At 35.9% G+C, this 24,168-nt stretch overlaps 1 protein-coding gene across 2 annotated transcripts in view; it reads left to right on the forward strand.

Moving 5' to 3' along the window:
• Nucleotides 1-24,168, forward strand: part of GRID2 (glutamate ionotropic receptor delta type subunit 2) — a 1,570,085-nt gene that overhangs the window by 1,254,581 nt on the left and 291,336 nt on the right. For both annotated transcript variants that reach the window (XM_043438630.1, XM_043438631.1), the window contains exon 12: nucleotides 4,254-4,392. In XM_043438630.1, coding sequence (XP_043294565.1) covers nucleotides 4,254-4,392 — 139 coding nt within the window. The remainder of the gene's footprint in view (nucleotides 1-4,253; nucleotides 4,393-24,168) is intronic.

The raw sequence follows: 24,168 nt of genomic DNA on the forward strand, positions 1-24,168 counted from the left end.
TTTTTTTCTTGCATTATGAAATACTATGTAAGTACAGAAAGTTCACGAAACTTAAAAGTGCAGCTCAGTGAATTACCAGCAATGGAATCCCAGTATAACTGCCACCTAGGAAAAGATAGAACGTTACCTGTAACACAACCCCGATTTCCCCATCTCAACCATTATTCTACAGCTTACCACTCATGAGATGATCAGCACTACCATTCATGATGCCTAGTTTTGGACTATTATCATACAGTGAGCGTTCTTTTACTCAATATTTAGTTTGTGAAATCCACTCATGGTGTTATAAGTGAAATCTATTCATTTTCATTGCTATATAGTATTATTTCATTGTTCTCTGTATGTGTGTGTGAGAGAGAAAAATTTATATCTTTATAATACCGAGTCTGATCAATAAACTCGATGTATCTGCCCATTTATTTAACCTTCTTTTATTGCACTCAAGAAAGTTTTATAGATTTTCATATAGAGATCTTCCACATCTTTATTTCTAGATATGTTATATTTTTAGTATTATTGCAAATACTGTATATTTTTAAATTTCATGTCTTAAGTGTTACTGGTATATGCATGTCTGATTATCCTTGAACGTTGACTCTGTACCATAGTAAACTGATAGCTGACATTAATTTTAGTAAGTCATTTCATATTCTCTTAGATTATCTACATACATACATCATCTCTAACCCTTAACTTCTATTTCATTCTCTCTAATTCTTTAGTATTTTTCCTTTCTTTATTTTCTTGGCATATTGTACTGTGCTGTTTAGTGCCTACAATTAAATGTTGAATAGAAGTGATAACAACTCACAGCCTTTAAGATAGTCTTTAAAAATGCTTTCTTTGTTAGTAAGTATGACATTTTCTGTCGGCTTCCTGAAAATATTCTTTGTGAGACTAAGAAAGGTTTTTTTTATTTCCAGTTTGCTGGAGTATTTCTAGGTTTTCAGTATTTTTATGATTAGATGTTAAATTTCATCTGTGCTTTTTATACTTCTACCAAGATGATTATAGGGCTTTTCTCCTTTATAGTGCTAATGTAGTGAATTTTAATGATTTACTTTTAGATGCCAAACAACCTTTGCCTTCATTTAATAAACTCATCGTGCCTATTTATTTTTGCAATTTTCAGTTTACTAATTTATGTAAGTCTTTTTTATCTACAATTATATGAAAGATTAGCCTGTCATTCTCTTTACTTGGAATAACCTTTTCAGATTTTACTTACCAAAGCTGTGTTTTCTTTATAAAATATATGGACTTGTGTCTTGCTTTTTTCTAATCTTAGAAAGAGTGTATGTAAAATTAGACTTAATTATTGCTAAAACATTTGGTAGATTTTTTCCAGAAAGTCTGAAAACAATCTACTGGTCTTGAGCATTTTGATGAGTAGGTTTTAATTGTGGATTCAGAGTCTTTAATACTTATAAGATCATTGAAATGTTCTATTTCTTTTGGTAGCAATTTTTATACAAATTTGTCCATGTCATCTCAATTTTCATATTAATTGGCATTGAACTGTGCATATGATCCTCCTCTTTATCCTTCTAATATCTGTAACATTTGTAACAATATACCTTTTTAACTCCTATTTTTGTGCCTTTACTTATTTTCTTGATCAATTTCAAGAACTTTTTTTTTCTATTTTTTAATATTTATTTATTTTTATTGAAGGATAATTTCTTTACAACACTGTGTTGGTTTCTGCCATACATCTACAGCTTTTTATAAATATTTCCAAAGAACCAAACTTCTGTTGGATCATCCCTCTCTGTTGTGTTTATCTAGTTTTATCTAGTTTACTAATTTCTGCTCCTATATTTATTATGTCCCTCCTTCTGTGTCCTTAGGTTTAACTTGCTTTTCTTTTAACTTCTTGAAATTGATGAGTAGATCATTGATTTTCAGACTTCTTTTCTTATAGAAGTTGTGAATTTCCCTTCAAAGACAAATTTAGCTGCATCCTGTCAGGTATCAAAATGTGGAGTTTTGGTTTGGAGTATTTTTATTATCACCAACTTCAAAATACTTTTTTACTTCTCTTGTGATTTTTATGCAACCCATGGCATAATGGAATTGTAATTGTTGATTTCCAAGCATATGAGGGTTTTCTGTTTTTCTTAGTTCCACCCTATTTGGCAAGCCCTGGGCCTTAATTTTTATAGCCACCTGATTTTGAAGGCTTTCAAGAGCATTGCTCAGCATCTCAGTTTCTTACCTGCTTGTTAAATTGGCACTTATCCCTTAGGAGAAAACAGGCCTAAATACCAGGTCACATTTCTGAAGTTCTTCTTCAGAATCTTCATCTTCTAATTTTTTACTGCTTCTTTAGCTCTCAAATGCAGTATTTGTTCTTCTTCTTCTTCTTTTTTTCTAGTTGCTATCAGTAGGAGTATTGTTTTGAATTTTTTCCTAATTACAAGTGTCAGGAGTCAAGATTACCATTACTTTCAGTGTTTGATTTCTAAGTACAGATATCAAATAAAATGTCATTTTATGTGGACTCCCCAAGAAATTTGAATTTCCAAATTTCAGACTTTATGCCACAGATGAGGAAAGCTCAACAAGTATTCTTTCTTATGTGTGATAACAACTCAAATCAAGGGTGAAGACTTCATGGACACAAACCTTCAATTAGCCTTTTCAGTCATGAATTTATTGTTCTACATTTGTTACATTTATTAACATCTTTCAGTCTTTAGCAATCATCTTGCTCATATTTTATTATTATTTTTTCAATTAGTCATTTTTCTAGGAAGTCCCCATTTGGTTTAAAAATGAACATTTTATTTTGCTTTCATCTTTTAAAAGCCAAGTGAATATTTCCATTGCTTTGGAGAAGAAAGTATCCAAAATGCATCATAACTGCCTTTGAAAAAATATGTTCCAGATATCAGAGGTTAGCCTATTCTGAGTATATTATATCAGAAAAATAGCTCAGGTCATACCCACAGGGTATGTTTTTACTACACTTAAAGTTTACAGGTATTAATATTACACAGTGAGAATTAGTGGTTGGCATAAAAATCTGCCTCATATGATAATTAATTAAATCTTGTTAAGCAATTCACATATTGATGTACCTAGGCAAAGTAGTATTATCTCTATTTTTATACTTAACAGAAAACTAATTTATTTTAGAAAGATTGTTAACTTCATATAAAACATGAATTCATTTATCAACTATTTACCCACCTAATATGGGGCAGAAACTGTTATGTTAGAAACCAATAATGAGGAAGAGGAGAAAATAAAAATATATAAAATATATGAAAATTTTTGATTAAAAAAATAAGGTGGCTGAAAGAATGGGGCTGTGGAAATTATTTTAGATAGAGTGACAATTAAGTGTTGGTGAAGAAGTATCATCTGAGCAGAAACTTAAATTAAAAGGAGAGTCATTTTTAAGTTAAAAAACAGAGAATTCCAGGCATAAAAGTTGCAAGTACAAAGGCCCTAGGACAGACATCATTGTGGCCCCTTACAAGAAACTAGAAGGACATTCAGAGAGTGGGAAAAGGTAAGTCAGAAAGTGGATCTGAGATTAGTTCATGTAGGACCTGGTAAACTTTGATAGAGATTTCAGATTTTCTTTTTTTTTTTTTGAGTGACAGGAATCCACTGGAAATTTGAATCAGGAGAATATGATATAATTTTCACTTTTAAAAAGCATCATGATTATAGACTTAAGAGTGGCAGCTCCTGAAATGTAAACAAGTAAACTGGCCAAGTGGTTCAGTAGTGGCACCGATATATATACAGTACTGTGTGTAAAAGAGATAGCTATTGGAAATCTGCTGTATGTCGCAAGGAGCTCAGCTTGGTGCTCTGTGATGACCTAGAAGGGCAGGACGGAAGTGAGAGACGGGAGGCAGGGTCAGGAGGAAGGAGATATATGTATACATATAGCTAATTCACTTCATTGTACAGCGGAAAAACCAACGCAACATTGTAAAGCAATTATCTTCCAATTAAAAAATAAATAAATAGCTATAAAAATTGGGAGGGGGAGAACAACTAGCTATGCTTTTTCTGGATCCTTGAGATTCTTTGTTTACAAGAATTACTTGATCGTTTAAAAATTACCAAAAAAAAAAAGTGGTGAACGTAAGCAAAATACAGAGATCTACACTGATGTTATGTAGAAAGATTCTCATTACTTACAAGTTAACTTGCTATTGACTGTGTATGACCTCAGAGTCTCAATAAATACTTGTTGATGTTCTTTTATTCTCTGCTTCCTTCCACAGGTGGAGAAGTCCCATACACAACTCTGGCCACCCGAATGATGATGGGGGCTTGGTGGCTGTTTGCATTGATTGTCATCTCATCTTACACAGCAAATCTTGCCGCTTTCCTCACCATCACCCGCATTGAAAGCTCCATCCAGTAAGTAGACAAAGATTCCACTTGATGCAAAATATGGGAAGTGACAGAAGAGGCCAGAGCTACTTAAATAAGTATGTGGTGTCTGTAATAAATTTACAACTTCCTTTTGAGTAAAGGCTTAATTTTCTGATGTGCAGACATCACAAATAGTCAAATTCCTGAAAGTACAGTTTTGGTGGAGCACTTTTTATAAAATAAAATTCTGGGTATACTTTGAACATTGCTTACAACATTTTCTTGGAAGAATAAGACATATTCAGATTTTTAACCTCTGTAAAATATGACTATGTATCAGCAGTATTATAAAAAAGAAGGAAAAAGGAGTCATACTAAAATATGTATGTTTATATGTGTGTGTATATATATATATATAGATAGATAGATAGATAGATATATGAAGGTTGACACTCATAGTCTCTGCCTTGAATCTATCCCATTATGCAGTGTCTGAGTAGATAGTTAGGTAGACACTAGGAAATTGAGAGATAAAAGACAGGTAGGGAGGGAAGGAAAGAGGGAGAGTGGTAACCAAGAAGTAAAACCACATTCTGTCTCTTCATTGCATTATAGCTAATACGAATATTATTGCTGCTGTTTTTCCAGCTGCAGTGGTGGTAAATTGTCATTAACTACGGTGCACTTTTGAATCCTGAAAGCTACCTAAGTCAATGCTGCATTTCACAAATGACATTCCTGTAAGCCCCGAGAATCCAAAGGCCTTTGATTTACTTGGCCAGTTTTACTCTGTGTGATTTCACGCCATAAGGTCTGGTCAGTGCCACAGTTCAACTTGTGCCTCATAATGCTCTATATCTGGTTTTAAGAAAATGTTTTCTGAAAATGTTTTATTAATCCAAAAACAAAGTAGTTTGAACTTTTCTACAGTTAAAAAAACATTTATTTCTCAACAAAACTGACAGTTTGAAGATTAGAATAATTCGCTTTGTCAAGGAATTCATTAGAGATTTAATTCATCTTTAAGAGAAAATATGAGTTCTTCTTGCCTTTAAAAAATATGTAAATTAATTCCATTAGTAGGTACAAAATTATTATAGCACAATACTAAATATAAAATCAAGAATTAATGATCTAAAAAGATATAGGGTATTTTTTTCAATTGCTTATGGTATATAAATTGAAAACCCCCAAATTAAATTCATGAGTCAATTATTTAATCCATTTATAAAAATATGTTTCCAACTTCTCTCATCAAATCTTAGTCTTCAAGTCATTTTCCTAGCTATTTCTTTGGTGCAGAACCTCCATATCCTTTCAACTTACTACCTGTGTATCGTAGCCAGTTCTGTGTGTGACATAAGTTATAAGTGATGCAGAGCGAAGCTCATGGAAAATTTAAACTAGTGACCCCATCATGTTCCTATTTTAAGCAATAATGAAAATGATTATAATGTTCCAGCCCAAGAAATCAATGAGTTAGTAAAATTATGCAAATAAAAAACATTCATTGAGCACTCACAAGATGACAAACTTTTTGCTAGATGTTTGACATGCATTGGCTCATTTAATGCTTATAACCATCTTCTGAAATACAAACTACTTATTAATAGTCCATTTTGCAACTGAAGTTGAAAAGATAGATAACTTTCCTCAAACTGTAAATGTAATAAGTGATTGATTAAAGATCAGACCTTAAATCTGTCTCATTCCTGAATCTATGTTCTGACTGTACCACACTAGTCCCCATGCCATACCCTTGTGCATTTGAATGACCAGTTGTTTCTAGGGAACATTGTAAAGGATGTGTCATAGCCTTATTCATTGTTAAGTATAGTAATGTAAATAATGACATTCTACAAATGCTCAATTTGTGTGAGGAAATAAAGTCTCAAAAGTTAGGAGATTTTTGTGTTGGGTCAGTTCTGTAGGTGAATATCCCAACATGAGCTAATTACTTCTATAATTGATACCTACCTTTCAGAGTAAGATTGCTTGGCACAACCAGTCAATAGAAATTGCACTGAAAGAAACAGTTTTTAAAAATAAAAATGGGGTATTTTATCTCACTAATATACTTCTCATCAACTTTAACATGCTGTATTTTAAGAGTAGTTAAAGCCGAAAATTTGTGTCAGATTTGGCTTTGAAACATTTTAAAATAAATAAAGAAAGAAAATTTTAGATAACTCATTTGATACAGTGTACAACAATAATCATAAATAATAAAAATTATGGACAATATTCACTGAGAATTTATTATGGATTTATTAAACATATTATATATACCCCCTTCAGTGTTCAAAATTACCCTAATAATACAATTACTACTATTATTCCTACTTTGTAGATGAAAAAACAGCAATTTGGAAGTTAAATGCTCACTATCACAGTGTGAATAGCATCAGAGCTAGAAATTCAACCCATGTTAGTCCAATACCAATTCATGACTTTACCTACTGAAGTTTTTCTTTATTTTACAGTTTGTCTCTTGATGAGTATTACAATTTGTTTGCTTGATCCACTATTTCACTGGGTTCGTAGGCCTCAGGGTGTGTGTGTATCTGAGCTATTTGGTCATTACCGACTTTGCTAGCATTTATTTGTATTTAGACTTTCATGTAATAGCAGTGGGAGCAAAAGTCTCTATCAAATTTTTACACCCATAGGTTTCTCTAAAGTAAAATTTAATGGAAACAGATCATAACTGCACATGATGTTTCCCTCAAGTGTAGTTCCACAGTCCAAAATAACTGAACGTTCATTTTTTTAACAAATTACTTCTTTCAAATGCCAACTCATATTATTAAAAGCCAACCATGAGTATAATAAACCTCCCCTTCCTTCTAATCTTATCACCAGACTAATTATGAAAGGGGAAAATCAGAACCAAACAAGTTAAAAGAAGCCTGAGTCTCTCCCCAAACTTAAAGATATCTTCTAATTTCATGCTTCAGCTGTGTTGGTAAACATAATTGTAATGTTTCTTAGAAACAGTCAAAGTTGCATTTATAATTGATGTCAAACTTTCTTGGAAAATTCTAATTTTTCTTAGAATAGATAGAAACTTTTTTCAGAAAACCATCCAGTGTCATGCTTCTTCATCATTTTATATTCATGAGATTTGCTCATCGTTAAATGAAGCAATCCTCATCAGAGTACCTTTTCCCAGCCCAATTGCTGTGCTATTAGCAAGCATCTACTATCCACGACTTTATTCCCAAAATGAAAAACAAATATCGTCTATTAATGAATATATGTGGTATCTAGAAAAATGGTACTGATGAACCTATTTGCAAGGCAGGAATAGACATGGGTGTACAGAACAGACTTGTGGACACAGTGGGCAAGGAGAGAGGGAAACAAATTGAGACAGTGACGTTGAGGAATATACATGGCTGCTGCTGCTGCTAAGTCGCTTCATCGTGTCCGACTCTGTGCGACCCCATAGACGGCAGCCCACCAGGCTCCGCCGTCCCTGGGATTCTCCAGGCAAGAACACTGGAGTGGGTTGCCATTTCTACCACTCGTAAAATAGATGGTTAGCAGGAAGCCGCTGTATAACGCAGGGAGCCCAGCTGTGTTCTCTGATGACCTAGAAGGGTGGGTGAAGGTGTGGGAGGGAGGCTCAACAGGGAGGGGACACGTGTATACAAATGGCCGATTTGCCTTGTTTTACAACAAAAGCAAGCACAACATTATAAAGCAATTATACACCAAAACAAAAAACACAAATTGAAATCACTTCTTGACACCAGGAGAGGTAAAGGTGGTTAGAGGACTGTCAGTGACAGAAACAAAAGCAGCTACTTTTAAACAGGTGGTTGATAGAAACCCTGATATTTTGGTAGGAGAAATCCAATAGATTTATTCTTAGGAAACTGAATACATTTTATAAAAGGTACCTGTTTTTCAAAATTAGGTATTTATTGTCATAAAGTGTCTGCCTGCAATGCTGGAGACCCGGGTTCGATCCCTGGGTTGGGAAGATCCCCTGGAGAAGGAAAAGGCAACCCACTCCAGTACTCTTGCCTGGAAAATCCCATGGACAGAGGAGCCTGGTAGGCTACAGTCCATGGGGTCACAAAGAGTCGGACACAACTGAGAGACTTCACTTCACAACCTTCCAGTTGGCACTTGCCATTAATAAAAATGTTGAAAGAGAATTTTCTCTGGAGAAGATAACTGACAAGTTAATTTCATATCCCTTCAGTGATGGGTCAGCCCAACATAGCTATGTTCTGATATGAGGTAATATGACAGATTGTGACACAGTTGATATATACAGTACAGTTGCTAAAGAGAAAATTATATGCAATTTCTGTAAGACTCGAATGACATCTAGGCCTTTTAATGTCACTGAACAGTAACAACAAATAACTAAATTATTTGCAAATACTTAAAAATTGAAATATACATTTTTCTGTCAGGCTAAAAAGTTGTTGTTTAGTCATTAAGTTGGGTTTGATTCTTTTTGTGATCCCATGAATTATAGCCCACCAGGCTCCTCTGTCCATGGGATTTCCCAAGCAAGAATACTGGAATGGGTTGCCATGCCCTCCTCCAGGGGATCTTTCCAACCCAGAGATCAAACCTGAGTCTCTTGAGTCTCCTGCATTGGCAGACAGAGACTTTACCACTGAGCCACCAGGGAAGCCCTGGGCTAAAACTGCAATGATAAGATGGAGCATGTGAAGCTTTGAAGGTATTTTCAGAGTAAATATTGGGTAATAATATCATCACCATTAACTATATTAGTCTTTGCATGCATGCTAAGTCGCTTCAGTTGTATCTGACTCTTTCTGACCTTGTGGACCATAGCCTGCCAGGCTCCTCTGTCCATGGGATTCTCTGGGCAAGAATACAGATATGGGTTACCATTTCCTCCTCCAGGGTATCTTCCTGACCAAGGGATTGAACCCGTGTCTCTTAAAGTTTCCTGCATTGGCAGGCAGGTTCTTTAACACTAGCGCCACCTGGGAAGCCCGTATTAATCTTTACTGTGATATAATTTTCAAAAACCAACTTATTTCACTTGTAAAAATGAAAATAGCTATGGGGGAATCACAGTTGTATGGTTCTAGTCATCAATAACTTTAGAGCCAGATTGGTCTGTGGTGATAAAACTTCAGGACTTTCATTTCCTGGAGCTATAAGTAAGCTTGAGTCTATTCAAATGAACCCCAACATCCCACCATATTTTTATGTTTAATGCATTCATTTTTCATAGTGGTTGAGGTTGGACTAACAAAATATTGAGTTAATGCAGCCACTGAATCAAACTAATTTGAGATAAATTTCTTTCTAAACATGTGCAAAAAGGAATTCATAGGTATTCTATTCACTAGAAGAGACCACTGTTTTGCTACCATACCAATAACAGGAGATTCACGTTTCTTTTTGTCTACATTTGGAAAGGGAAAAATTTATCGAGCAACTGTTTTTCTCAGTGCCATACAGTGAGTATCACTGGGCTTAGAAATCTCAGCCTGTTCCCAAGTCTAGGGAAACAGGGATTGGTAGCAACTGCTACATACTCTCTAATGAAATGATTTGTTCCTCTCCTTTGCTCCCAGGGAGCTATGTAACTATCTTTGATAAGTTACTGTTAATAACGGTCATTACAAGTATACTTTTGGAAAGGTCATTACAAGCATTCCTAACTATAACAAATTCCTAAATAGATATATCAGTTTCATTTAATTAATTCAACTAATTATGTATCTGGGTTTCCGAGCTGGCTCAGTGGTAAAGAATTCACCTACCAGTGCAGGAGATGTGAGTTCAATCCCTGGGTCGGGAAGATCCCCTGGAGAAGGAAATGGTTATCCATTCCAAATGCCTAGACAGAGGAGCCTGGGGGCTATAGTCCATGGGGTTGCAAGAGTCAGACATGACTTATTGACTAAGCCACCACCACCATCAACACCTTATCAGATATGAAAATGAAAGTCGCTCAGTTATGTCCGACTCTTGTTACTCCATGGACTATACAGTCCATGGAATTCTCCAGGCCAGAATACTGGAGTGGGTAGCTATTCTCTTCTCCAGGGGATCTTCCCAACCCAGGGATCGAACCTACGTCTCCCACATTGCAGGTGGATTCTTTACCAGCTGAGCCACAAGGGAAGCCCCTTATCAGATATATTATTTGCAAATATCTTCCCCATTTAGTAGGCAGTCTTTTCTTTATGTTGATGGTTTCCTCACCATGCAAAAGCTTTCTAGTTTGATATAGTACCATTAGTTTATTTTTGCTAATCCATGTATAATGTTTAAATCTCCCAAAGCTTAACTAATAACTGCCCACTGTTGACTTGAAGCTTTACCAACTACGTAAACTGTGGATTAACACATACTTTTGTGTTAGTCTTTAAAGATATTTAGGTATTATCATTGAGTCAAAATCTGTTTGGAGAGATAACAATGTAGAATTAAATGACATAGGGCTATGATAAATTTATTTATAAAATATTGTATAAACATAGGGAAGGATTTAAGTCAACTTGGAGAGAAGAGGAGAAAGGGAAAAAACTATTAGGCATCACAGAGGTTCTCTGATGTATCATCAGAAAGTTTGGTCTTAAAGAATAAATTTCTGTAGACTGAAGGAGTGGCATACTGCAGAAGTATGAAACTCCTAGGAGAATATCTAGCAAAAGGTAGATAATCAAAATATACTCATTTCCTCCTGGTTTAAGATAGGTGATGTGAGAGTGGCAGGAAGTGAAATAGAAATGGAGGGTAGAACCACATTTTACAAGACATAATAAACCTTGTTAAGGAATTTAGATTTTTTTTCCTGGAGATAATGAAGACTGACATCATTTAAGAAAGATAGCTTTAACTGTGGAGAGGAGGATAAGCAGGAGAGAAGAGATGGAGGAGCCTATGGAATCTCATTGGAGGTGTCTAATACACATATATCTATGGCATTTAATAGTATGTCTTTACTCGATATAAACCTGATCCACATATCTTCTTGTTTCAAGTGCTCTTTGTAAATATATAAGGATTAAAGATAATTTAAGAGAAATTTGGCTTGAGAAAATTTATATCTCTAGGCTGACATTCATATTCCTTGTGAATGCAGGAATATTGCTTCAGATTATTTTCTTTTAAGATATTTAAAGATAGGTGTGGTTTACTACCTCCTAGTTACACTGATAGCGAAGAAGAGAGTTACTAATGTGAGGAAATTTTAGGAATTACTCTGACTAGGCTAATTTTCAGATGCAACTTTGCCAAAATTTGCATCTCAAAGTTTGCTATTCCTAGACCACACTCTGCTTATTAATTAATTTTAGCCTTGAGCCATCAAAAAGGAAATCAGACTTATTTTTATTCTATTTTAATACACTTTCTTCTTATGAAAGTAACACAAGGCTATTTTGAGAAATTAGAAAGTAAAATCTTGAAGGACAAAGCATTAATAATCCACAATCTGTCATAGAGTAGTGTGTCCTAAATTGCTTTAGTCACGTCCGACTCTTTGTGACCCCATGGACTGTAGCCTGCCAGGTTCCTTGTCCATTGGATTATCCAGGCAAAAATATAGGAGTGGGTTGCCATGCCCTCCTCCAGGGGATCTTCCCAACTCAGGTATCAAACCCAAGTCTGTTGTGTCTCCTGCATTGGCAGTCGGGTCCTTTACCACTAGTAAGCCCATCATAGAGCAGTGTTTTGTCAATATTTAAGCAAACTTTGTTATTTTGAAGTAATTATATATATATACAGGAAACTGCTAAATCAGTACCATTACAACACAGAGATGACAGAAATGTCCAATATGCCCTTCACCAAGTTCCCCACGATGTTTGTGCTTAGTCTGACACTTCGTGACCCCATGGACTGTAGCTGACAGGCTCCTCTGTCCCTGGGATTCTCCAGGCAAGAATACTGGAGTGGGTAGCCTATCCCTTCTCCAAGGGAACTTTCTGATGCAGGAATCGAACCAGGGTCTCCTGCATTGCAGGCGGATTCTTTACCAGCTGAGCTACCAGGAAAGCCCCCCACCCATGAACCATGGTTACATCTTAGTAATTACAGTGTAATATCAAAATCAGGAAATTGACATGGGTACTATGTACACACACAGTACTTAGCCATTTTATCACTGGTATAGAATCACTAACCACCACTGCAATACAGATACAGAACCATTAATCATTACAAAATCTCCCTCATTCTACCTCTATATGCTCACCCTCACTCATTCTCCCACACCATCCCCAGCTCTTGGCAACCAAGATTATTCTACACTCATTCTAACAGTGTAATTAGGTTGAATTATTTTGAAATTGGCTTTTATGTCATTCAGCAAAATGCCCTTGAGGTCCATTCAAGTTGTTGCATGCATCCATGGTTTGTTGGTTTTTTTTATTGTTGAGTAGTATGAAGCCAAAGGCAAAGGAGAAAAGGAAAGATATACACATCTGAATGCAGAGTTCCAAAGAATAGCAAGGAGAGATAAGAAAGCCTTCTTAAGTGAAGAATGCAAAGAAATAGAGGGAAACCAAAGAATAAGAAAGATTAGATATCCCTTCAAGAAAATTAGCATTATGAAGGGAATACTTCATGCAAAGATGGGCACAATAAAGGACAGAAATGGTTTGGACCTAAAAGAAGCAGAAGATATTAAGAAGTGGCAAGAATACACATTAGAACTATACATAAAAGGTCTTAATGACCTGGATAACCATGATGGTGTGATCACTCACCTTGAGCCAAGTTCTTGGAGTGTGAATTCAAGCAGACCTTAGGAAACATTACTATGAACAAAACTAGTGGAGGTGATGGAATTCCAGTTGAGCTATTTCAAATCCTAGAAGATGAAGCTGTTAAAATGTTGCACTCAATATGCCAGCAAATTTGGAAACCTCCGCAGTGGCCACAGGACTAGAAAGGTCAGTTTTCATTCCCATCCCAAATAAGGACAACGCCAAAGAATGTTCAAACTATCACACAGTTGCCCTCATTTCACACACTAGCAAGGTAAAGCTCAAAATCCTTCAAGCTAGGCTTCAACAGTATGTGAACTGAGAACTTCCAGATATACAAGCTGGATTTAGAAAAGGCAGAGGAACCAGAGATCAAATTGCCAACATCTGTTGGATCATAGAAAAAGCAAGAGAATTCCAGAAAAACCTCTATTTCTACTTCATTGACTAGGTTAAAACCGTTGACTGTGTGGATCACACGAAACTGGAAAACTCATGAAGGAATAAAATTAGCAGACCACTTTACCTGCCTCCTGAGTAACCTGTATGCAGGTCAAAAAGCAACAGTTAGAACCAGACATGGAACAAAGGACTGGTTCAAAATTCAGAAAGGAATACATCAAGGCTGTATATTGTCACCCTGCTTATTTAACTTATGTGCAGAATACATCATGCAAAATGCTAGGCTGGATGAAGCACAAACTGGAAGCACAATTGCCAGGAGAAATATTAGTAACCTCAAATATGCAGACACCACCATCCTAATGGCAGAAAACAAAGAGGAACTAAAGTGAAAGTGAAAGAGGAGAGTGAAAAAGCTGGCTTAAAACTCAACGTTCAAAAAGTAAAGATCATGGCATCCATTTTCCATCACTTCATGGCAAATAGATGAGTAAAAATGGAAACAATGACAAGCTTTATTTTGGGGAGCTCCAAAATCACTGCAGATGGTGAGTGCAGCAATAAAACTGAAAGACCCTTGCAAAGGTCCATATAGTCAAAGCTATGATTTTTCCAGTAGTCATATATGGATGTGAGAGTTGAATCATTAGTAATCTGAGCACCAAAGTATTGATGCTTTCAAACTGTGATGCTGGAGAAGACTCTTGAAAGTCCCTTGGACTGCAAGGAAATCAAGCCAGTCAGTCCTAAAGGAAATCAGCCATGAATACTAACTGGAAAGACTGACTCTGAAGCTGAAACTCCAATGCTTAGGCCACCTGATGCGAAGAGCCAACTCATCAGAAAATATCATGATTGGGAAAGATTGAAGGTTGGAGGAGAAGTGGCAGACACAGGATAAGATGGTTGCATGGCATCACCTACTCAATGGGCATGAGTTTGAGCAAACTCTGGGAGATAGTGAAGGACAAGGAAGCCTGGCGTGCTGCAGTCCACAGGGTCACAAAGAGTCAGACATGGCTGAGCTACTGAGCAACAACAGTGAATTCATGAACTTGTTTAAAACTTACCTATTGGATGACATCTATGTTGTTTCCAGTTTTTAGCTATTTTAAATAAGGCTGCTCAGAACATTTATGTGCAGGGCTTTTTTTGTTTGTGTGTGTATGTTTTCATTTCTCTGGCATGAAAGTCCATGAGTGTGATAGTTAGGTAGTCTGGTAAGTATATGATTAATTTTTAAGAAACTGCCAAATTGTTTTAAGAGTAGTTGCACTGTTTTATATCTTCACCAACAATTAATGAGGTATCCAGTTTGTTTGCGTTTTTGCCACCTTTGGGTGCTGTCACTATTTTTTTTTTAAATTTTATCCATTCTGATAGAAATGTAGTAATACCTTACTGTGATCTTAATTTGCATTTCCCTAGTGATTAGTGACATCGAATATCTTCTCGTGTACTTTATGTCATCATTATATCCTCTTATGTGAAAGGTTCCTTTGTGTCTTTTGTCCATTTCCTAATTGGATTGTTTGCTTTTTTTTTTTTTTTAACCATTGAGGGTTCTTTAGAGTTTTCCAGGTGGAGCTTCTGATAAAGAAGCAGCCTACCAATTCAGGAGACTAAGAGACATGGGTTTGATCCCTGGGTCCAGAAGACCTCTTGGAGGAGGACATGGCAATCCATTCCAGTATTCTTGACTGAAGAATGCTATGAACAGAGAACCTAGTGGGCTATAGTCCATGGGATTGCAAAGAGTCAGACATAGCTGAAGTGACTCAGCATGCAGGCACATGAAATGTTCTTTTATGTCTTTGTCCATTTTCTAATTGGATTCTTTGCTTTTTTACCACTGAGAGTTCTTTACATATTCTAGATACAACTTCTTTGTCTGATATGTGGTTGGAAAATGTTTTTTCCTAGTCTATTGTCTTTTCATCTTCTTTACAGGGTCTCACATAGAACAAAAGTTTTTAATTTTGATGAAGTCAAATTTACCAATTATTTTTTGTGCATTAACCTTTCATGTCATGTCAAGACTCTTCAAGCAAGTTCTAGGTCTCTAAAATACTCAACTGTTTTATGCCAAAAATTTTATAGTTTTATATTTCCCATTTAAATCTATAATCCTGGAGAAGGAAATGGCAACCCACTCCAGTATCCTTACCTGGAGAATCCCACGGACAGAGGAGCCTGGCTGCTACAGTCCATGGGGTCCCAAAGAGTCAGATGCAAGTTAGTGACTAAACAACAACCTATAATTAAGATTAGGTTTTCATCATTGGGGAAATGATGTTTTAACAATCAGTTATCCACTCTCAAAAAAAACATACCTAGACCTTATAAAGAAATATGAGATAATTGTATTTAGCAGCTCTAATTATGAAATAAATGGCAACCCACTCCAGTATTCTTGCCTGGAGAATCCCATGGACAGAGGAGCCTGGCAGGCTATAGTCCATGGGGTCGCAAGAGTCAGACACGACTGAATCAACTTTGGCATGGCAGAAGGTGCCAAAAAGATGTAATAGACAACTGGCAGAAAATAACAATGCGCACAAATAAATGTGTCATTTAAGAACAGAGTGCTGTGACACATACAAAGCAGGGAAATAGTGGTGCATGCCAACAGATGAGTCATGCTCGAAGAACTCGAATAAAGAACACATGTTGGGTTCTTAACCCCATTGGTCAGAAAATTACAGATTTAATACAAATCTTGGCTCTCAGATGGGTTAAAATCTTACCTGGTTAATATGCCATGCCTTTATCAGTGTGGAAAACAGGAGGCTGGTTATCATTACCCATGTCAATGTGTCTGCTCTGGTTCGGGGTGATGATGTGGCATGACCTGTCTGCTTTATAAACATGAGTTCCTTTTGAAACAGTAACTCTAGATCTAGGAGTTTCATCCCACTGGAATAAATATATAAGTATAAATAGAAAATAAATAAATAAATCTATAATCCATTTTGAGTTTAGTTTTGTACTAGGTGTAAAGTTTACATTGAGGTTCACTTTTTGCCTTATGGATATTCATATGTCCAGGAGCTTTTGCTGAAAAAATAAACTATCTTTCCTTTGTTGAAGTGCTTGTGCACCTTTGTAAAGAAAAATCATTTGGCTTTCTGTGTGAATCTATTTCTGGGTTCCCTATCCTGTCCCATTGATCTATGTATCTATCCCTCTGCCAATAACATAGATTTGATTACTGTAGCTTGAAATTAAGGATAGGGATTTTTCTCACTCTTGGTTTTGTTTTTGTTTTTGAATTATTTTAGCTATTCTACTTCCTTTGCCTTTCTATATGGATTTTAGAATAATTTTCTCTACATTAGCAGAAAAAGTAATGCTAGAATTTTAATAGGAATTGTAGCAAACCTGTATATCAGTTTGGGAACATATTCACATCTTTACTATGTTGAGTCTAATAAAGTATATCTTTCTGTTTACTTAGATTTTTTATTTCTTCTATCAGCATTTTGCAATCTATAGTATATCAGTCTTATATATGATAGAGTTAAATCTAAGTATTTCTTTTTATCCCAGCGATTATAAATGGTATTGGATTTTTAATTTCAGTTTCCACATATTTATTGCTAGTATAAAAATACAAGTTTTACATGCTGATTTTATCTTGTGATCTTGCTGTTAGTCCCAGTGGTTCTAGGAGTTTTGGCAGAGTCTTTGAGATTTTTCTATGTAATCCTTCATGCCATTTATAAAACTGAACAGTTACGTCTTTTCCTTTCTCATTTGTATGCCTTTTATTTCCTCTTGTTGCCTTTTCTGTGCTGATTAGAACTTTGGGTACTAGGTCAAATAATAGGGTTGACAGTGGACATCTCTAGATTGTTCTCCATCTTGGGGAAAGCATTGAGTCTTTCTTTCACTAATAGGTATAAGGTTAACTGGAGGGTTTTTGTAGCTATTCTTTATTGAGTTGACGATATTCTTTTCTATCCCTAGTTTTCTATGTATTTTTATCATGTATGAGTGTTAGATTTTGTCAAATGCTTTGTTTCCCATCAACTGATAGACTCAGATGATTTTTTCTTCTTTAGCCTGTTTGGCAGGTTATATCATTTGATTAGCAATCTATTTTCAAAATGAGGTAGAGGCCAACTCTGTTTCCCTCTATTTCTCCTCCACCTTTTTTTCCCCTTAATCTTGCTTTTTTTCCTTAATTTTCTTCCTCTGTCAATAATGAGGCAGTAAAAGATCCTGACTTTCCCTGCCTGCAGCTTAACATCTTACTCTCTTTTCTTCTACCTCAACTATTGCTTCCCTCTATCCATTATCTTCTCATTCAGAGTGAAACATCCAGAAAGTGACCTTCTTCAATCCTTAAAATTAGCTCTAAGCCTCCATTGTTACCTCATGCTATCAAAATGAGGTTCAATTCCACCGGCAGAGCTTATTAAATTCCTCAAAAGCTGATCAGTTTCTTTTTTGTCCACGGGCACCAGTTGGGTTTCCCTGGTGTCTCAGGTGATAAGGAATCCACCTGCAATGTGAGAGACCTGGGTTCGATCCCAGGAAGATCCCCTGGAAAAGGGCATGGCAACCCACTCCAGTATTATTGCCTGGAGAATCCCCATGGACAGAGGAGCCTGGTGGGCTACAGTCCATGGGTCGCAAAGAGTCAGACATAACTGAGCGACTAAGCACACACAGCACATCAATTAGTCATTTCTCACACTTGTCCATGCCCCATTCAAGCCATAGCCTTGGAGGACATGTCATGCTTCTCTGGTGTTTCCATGCTGTTCCAACCTCCTAAAATGACCCAGAATTCTGTTCTCTTCTGGCATCTTTTGTTTGCTCAAGCAAAATTAGACACGTGTCTTCTCTTTGAAAGTGTACTTTCTTCAAATGCAAGGACTATGCTATATTCCTATTTATGCCCTTAATGCCTCATAGAGTCCCTGGCACAGAGTATTAGTAAGAGTAGCTAACACTGATTGTTTTCTATGTGACACACTTTCCTAATGCTTCGAGTAGATTTTCTCATATAATCCTCATAACATTTGTGTGAGAGATATATTATTTTCATCTCCTTTTTGAAGATGACAAAACTAAAACCTGGGGTAGCAAACCCAGGCAATTGGCACTAGAACCTCTGTCTTCACCAATGGGTCATATCCTCTGCAATTAGCAAATACACTAAATTTTTACTGAATGAAATAAATAATATATTCATGAATACTTGAATGAATGAAAATCATCAGGATCATTATAAGTTTCTTTGAAAAATAGTTTTGCAGAGAAGAATTAATGACTGAATTATATTTAGCCAAGTTAATTCCAGATATTTCTGAGTTACATGGTATCCTAGAAACAGACACCAGAGACATCGATTTAAGTAAATTTGCATTTAAAATCTCTCCCACTTAGTAGCTGAATGATCTTGTCATTTTCCATAATAATTTTAAGCCTTATTTTCCCTAAGGGTAAGGAGAGAATGGGTTCAACTTCATAACTTCAGTATAAAGAATAAATGGGGATGAAAAAGATATGAATAACAGCATGATTCTCAGACACACACCTAGAATTTGCTTCCATTTTTCTACTTGTTCCCCAGAAGTTCATGCAGATTCCTTGGACTGTTCTTCCCTCCACTTCCATTTTTTGGGTACTAATAGCTATTCTTTTTACCATTCTGTCCCCAGTTTCATACCCTGAATTCTTTCTTTTACCTGGTTCAACTAAACCTCAAGGTTTCCCTATTGCTACTGTTATTGCTCTGACACAGCTACCAACACCCTACCCTATGAGTGTTGTCTTCCTGCCCTGGCCCCTAGTCCTCCAAGCCCCCAGAGGTAATAATAAACAAAACAAACAAACAAAACAAAGAACTCTATAAACAAGCCTCATCTGATCTTAAGCATAGATAAGTACTTAGCCAAATGATTAGCTCTATTGTCTGATTAACAATCACTTTAGCCTGATTAAGAATTAAGATTAAGCTGCTAATGATAGTGACTAACACTAAACCTGGGTCAGGATATCTTCTTATCAAGCAAGTTTTCTTTCTTCAATCAATTCAGTTCATTTGCTATGGCATGTCCGACTCTGCAACCCCATGGACTTTTTTCTTTTTTAGCTCTTCTTTAATGACCCCCTCTTGTAAACTGTAGCTTGTATACCACTTCCTCTATGTAGATTTCCCACAGAGTTTTCATTAAATTTAGTGGCTCTCCTTTTTGAATGCCTTTACACTCTGAACAATATCTAGTCTTATACTGGAGTATTATTCGATTTGTTTTACCTTCTTTATTACGATATATGTTCTCAAGGATGGTTTTATCACCTTTGTATTAATACAGTGCTTTATGTAGTACCTTATTGAGGACACAGTTGGCTATAAGTAAATATTCATTGCATGAATGAACCAGAAAGGAATTTCTCAGGCTCTGGCCTGAGACTATGGAACTCCATGACTTGTTTATATACCTCATAAAAACGCAGAAAGAAATATGGAAGTCATTTTTTGTCTTGTTATTCCAGGAAAACAGGGAGCCTAGAATGTATGTTCCCTCAGTTTCCATTGTCTCTCACCCACTTCAGTCTTCCTGTAGGAGGCTTTTTCTTAGCTCTCAGCGGGGAATTGCATACTTTATTAGGAACAACCAAATTCAAGGTGTCTGGAGTGAGCTGGGCCTGATTCATACTGCTTTTTATGTTTTGGTTTAGTACAGAATTGTATAGGCTTAGCTCTGAAGTGCACAGGCACTGCAGACAGAGTAAGACATTCATCTCCTGACTCTATATTGTTCAGTGTCGAAACGGCTTACTTGTCAAAGAACTTAAGTACTATAGTGATGGATGTGTTATAAACACATAGCTATCTAGATGTTATAGACAGTTTTGTCTTTCTTTTTGGAAAACAAAAACAGAAACTCTCAGAAGCATACTATTCTTCTAAAGCCACTGAAAGTATGCATTTAATTAAAAATTGTCTCCCAGTTTAATATTTGTGACTCTCAGGAACAAGGCTCTTTTAGCATTGTATAGACTCTGTTTACACTGAGCTCACTAAGATGAGAACTTTGCCTCACTCATAGGCTCCCACAACCTCTAAAGATGATCCCCTTCTTCTGGACAAGCTGAATCATTCTAAACAAGTCAAATCCTTCTCTTGTTCTCTCTCTCCAACCTTGGTCACCTAAAAACCACTAAGTACTTAAGAATATAAATTCCTGTCTCTCCTCTATTTCTTGTTATTTTCCTTCATGATATGAAGTCAGCCTAATAATTAAGTTATATTTATCATACATATGAGAATATGTTAAAACATTTATACTTGAGAGCAATGCGTTTAGTCATTTTAGAGATGCCACTGTGTATGGGGCAGGCTTTTTTGAAGTTAGTGTAGAAAATTAGTGATGGACAAAAGTGACTGTGGACTATGCAGGCAAAGTTGTTTGTTCAGCAGAACGCTGCTGAAGAGGACTGGAGACCTAGCTTTGAGTGTTCAAGTCTCTTTCCTGCTGTTAGGTAGGAAGGTAAGTTTTTAAACCACTTTGTACCTTAGTTTTCCATCTTTGAAAATGTGATCCATTCTTTCTCTCACTCCCCAAATATATGTCCTACAGTTTGAATTGTTATTTGCAGTGTCTTTTCAACTATAAATTTCTGTATCAACTATAAAATGAGTTATACTATTAAAGAAGGTCTGAGGAAAATGATTTTAAAATGTGTTTGCATAGATTACTTAATAAAAAGAAATCCTAGATTTAAAGGCAGAACTGAAAAGAAACTTTTTTTTTTTTTTACCGTTATTCTCATCCCATTTTTCTTGACCCACCTTTCGTTCCCATCATCCCAGCAATCCTGGTGCGCTGACCTCCACCCTCCACTAAATATCTATTTGACCCCATTAGTTCTCTGATCCTCTTAGCTCCTCCACAGGCTCCTGTCATCTAAAGATAGTCAATTTATTTTTAATGGCTTTCTCCTCCACCCCTACACACATACACACACATGCACACACTCACTACACACACCCCTACTATAGGCCCTATTTCTCCAACCCTGATTTGTTAGCCTAAGGACAAAGTTGGAAATCACCAGATGCCCCAGATCATGGCAAGTTTCCAAGAAGGCAAAGAAAAAGATCTGCAGCCAGCTGTTTTTTGGGGTGTTTTTTTGTTTTTGTTTTTGTTTTTTTAATGACAATTGTCATTTTCTGAGAGGGATGCAGAACTCTCAACATTTGCTAATGAAATGAGTATGGAAAGAAAATTTTAAAAATAGTTTGGATATTTGTAATCTGAGCGACTGTGAATAAAACCTGACTCTAAGCATTAGGATGTGCATTTTATATATGCTTTTAGTTGACATTTTTCAAGAAGGATATATACCTAATTGGGAATAGAGGATAATTTCTCTGGACGATTCCCAAAAAAATCTTTTTTGGAGAAATCCACAGACCTACTGTACTACAAAGAAGGAAAACATCTTTGATATTTAGGAAATTTTAAGTTATCAATAGAAACTTGGTCCCCTGCTCTGTATTATGAAGAGCCAGGATTTTTGTTTTAGTAAGATTCATGAGACTCTTCACTGAAACAGTGACCTTTCACCTTATTTTGACAATAGCATATCATTGGGTCTTCAAATAGGCTGTTAAAGTAGCCCTACTGTTATTTCTGATAGATTCTTCCTCTCTAGTTATTTCTTTCACTATGAATAATTTGATACTGTGATTAATGTTTTGAGCTCCTTAAAAAACCTTATAGGGAAAAAAATAACAAGTTACTATTAATTCCTCATTTAACTCCTCACTGTATTGTATTTGGGTCATTGTTCTATGTAGTAATATTGTGTATTATTGTATCTTAGCTTGTTAGTAGCCCTATTGTGAGGTACTGATCAATGGTTCAATGTCATCCTTGGAGGGTATATTGAATAAAGGTTTTTCCATAAGTCAGTGCTGGCCCTGATTCTAATTATCATTTTTAGTGTTGATTTGAAGTATGGAATAGGGAGTAAACTTATTAAATATGCAGATTACTTTATATTGAGTAGGGGTGATTATTGACTAGAACCACACTACAGGAATTCAAAAGGACCTTGACAAATTAAACAAGGTGATTGGAAGTGAGATGAAGTTTAATAGGGACAAATATATGATAATTCACACAGAGATGGAAAGAACAAACAGTGTATGTGTATGTGTGATTTTATAATCGTTCAAAATTGTGGGATATAAGCAGTTTCAGAGTGAATCATCTATCAATTATAAATTTGAAATGTAGCATTGATGTTTATAAGGAAAATGACCAAAGTCACCTAGCAGTGTAAAAGTTGTTCAGGACTTTTAAACTACCATAATCTATTTATAAGATCCATAAATTATGCAAAAATTCCAATAGAGAAGAAAAAGATGGCTTAGTTAATTACAAAGCAAAAAAAGCCGGGGGCCGGGGGGCGGGGGGTGGTGGTCGGGGGCGGTGAGGAGGAGTAATAGATCCTGGGAATAAAACAAAAGGGATTTAGTATTTAACTCAGCAAAGAGAAGGCTGAGGGTGAAAATGAAAAAGAAATGTTTTATTAAATAGAGAAATAGAGGTGTCCTAGAGGTGGTGAGTAACTACTGCCCATGGGACTGAGAACAAAATGAGAGGCTTATTTGAATAGGAGGGGGCTATGTTAGGCATGAGTAAGGACTACCTGGTGTTAAATTTTCAAAGTCACAAAAATGCCTTAGGAAGAAAAATAAAGTCAGTTTTGGAGGCTGGCTTATGTGCCTTAAAGAACGTAATCGAATTATGTGATACCTCCAGGAATTCTCTCAACTCTCTGATGTTATGATTGTATAAGGATTCTTTCTTAACATCATTTAAAAATTTGTTGATCCAAAAAAAAAAAAAAAAAAAAAAAAATTTGTTGATCCTCAGGGAAATTCTTGGGAATTAGTCAAGTCCTTCCTGTATTCTCAATGATAGAGGAACATAAAAATCTACAGTTCTAATACTGAAGTCTATTGGTTTATTTGAGGATATTGTCCCAATGAATTTTATAATTAGCTGACCATCAGTAGTAAATATAATGGAATGCTGTCTGTACAAATTTAGGATAATTCCATATTTGTTCATATTGTCCTGTGTAAACAAATATTGCATCTTTTCAATAATGTATAAGAAAGTACGCAGGAAAATTGCAGAGTAATTGAATTCACAGGATATTAAGCCTTTTGCAATAGAGTTTTGCTTAATTAGTGTGTATATATGCATAGATGTGTATGTCTATAATAAAAGACTACTTTAACTAATAGGCCATTTAAAATAGAGAACAGGGTCATAAACGATCATTCTGTCAACATGTGGAAAAATATAATGTCTGCCACATATCAGGATTCATGACATGACAAAATTAGTTCCTAACTTATAATGTGGGACAACAAGTCAGGCAAGACGATCAGATTTTCAGATGACTGTCTTCTCACATTTATATAGCGTTGTCATTTTGGGGAGAGTTTCACCATCATCTTCATTAATTATTGCTTAACAGCCGCCAGAAGGACAGAGTGTTTCCTCCTCCCTCTGGGTTCTCTAAAATGATCTATCATATCCAAGTCCAAATCAACCTCTAAAAGTGTCCAGGAAAATGCAAGCCTCTCAAACACAGGAAGATGTTCCATACCGAGTCTGTGACATCCCTCTTCCTCAAATGCATCTATTTTACCTGAATT

This window comes from Cervus canadensis, chromosome 19, assembly GCF_019320065.1.
Source record: "Cervus canadensis isolate Bull #8, Minnesota chromosome 19, ASM1932006v1, whole genome shotgun sequence".
Lineage (NCBI taxonomy): Eukaryota > Metazoa > Chordata > Mammalia > Artiodactyla > Cervidae > Cervus > Cervus canadensis.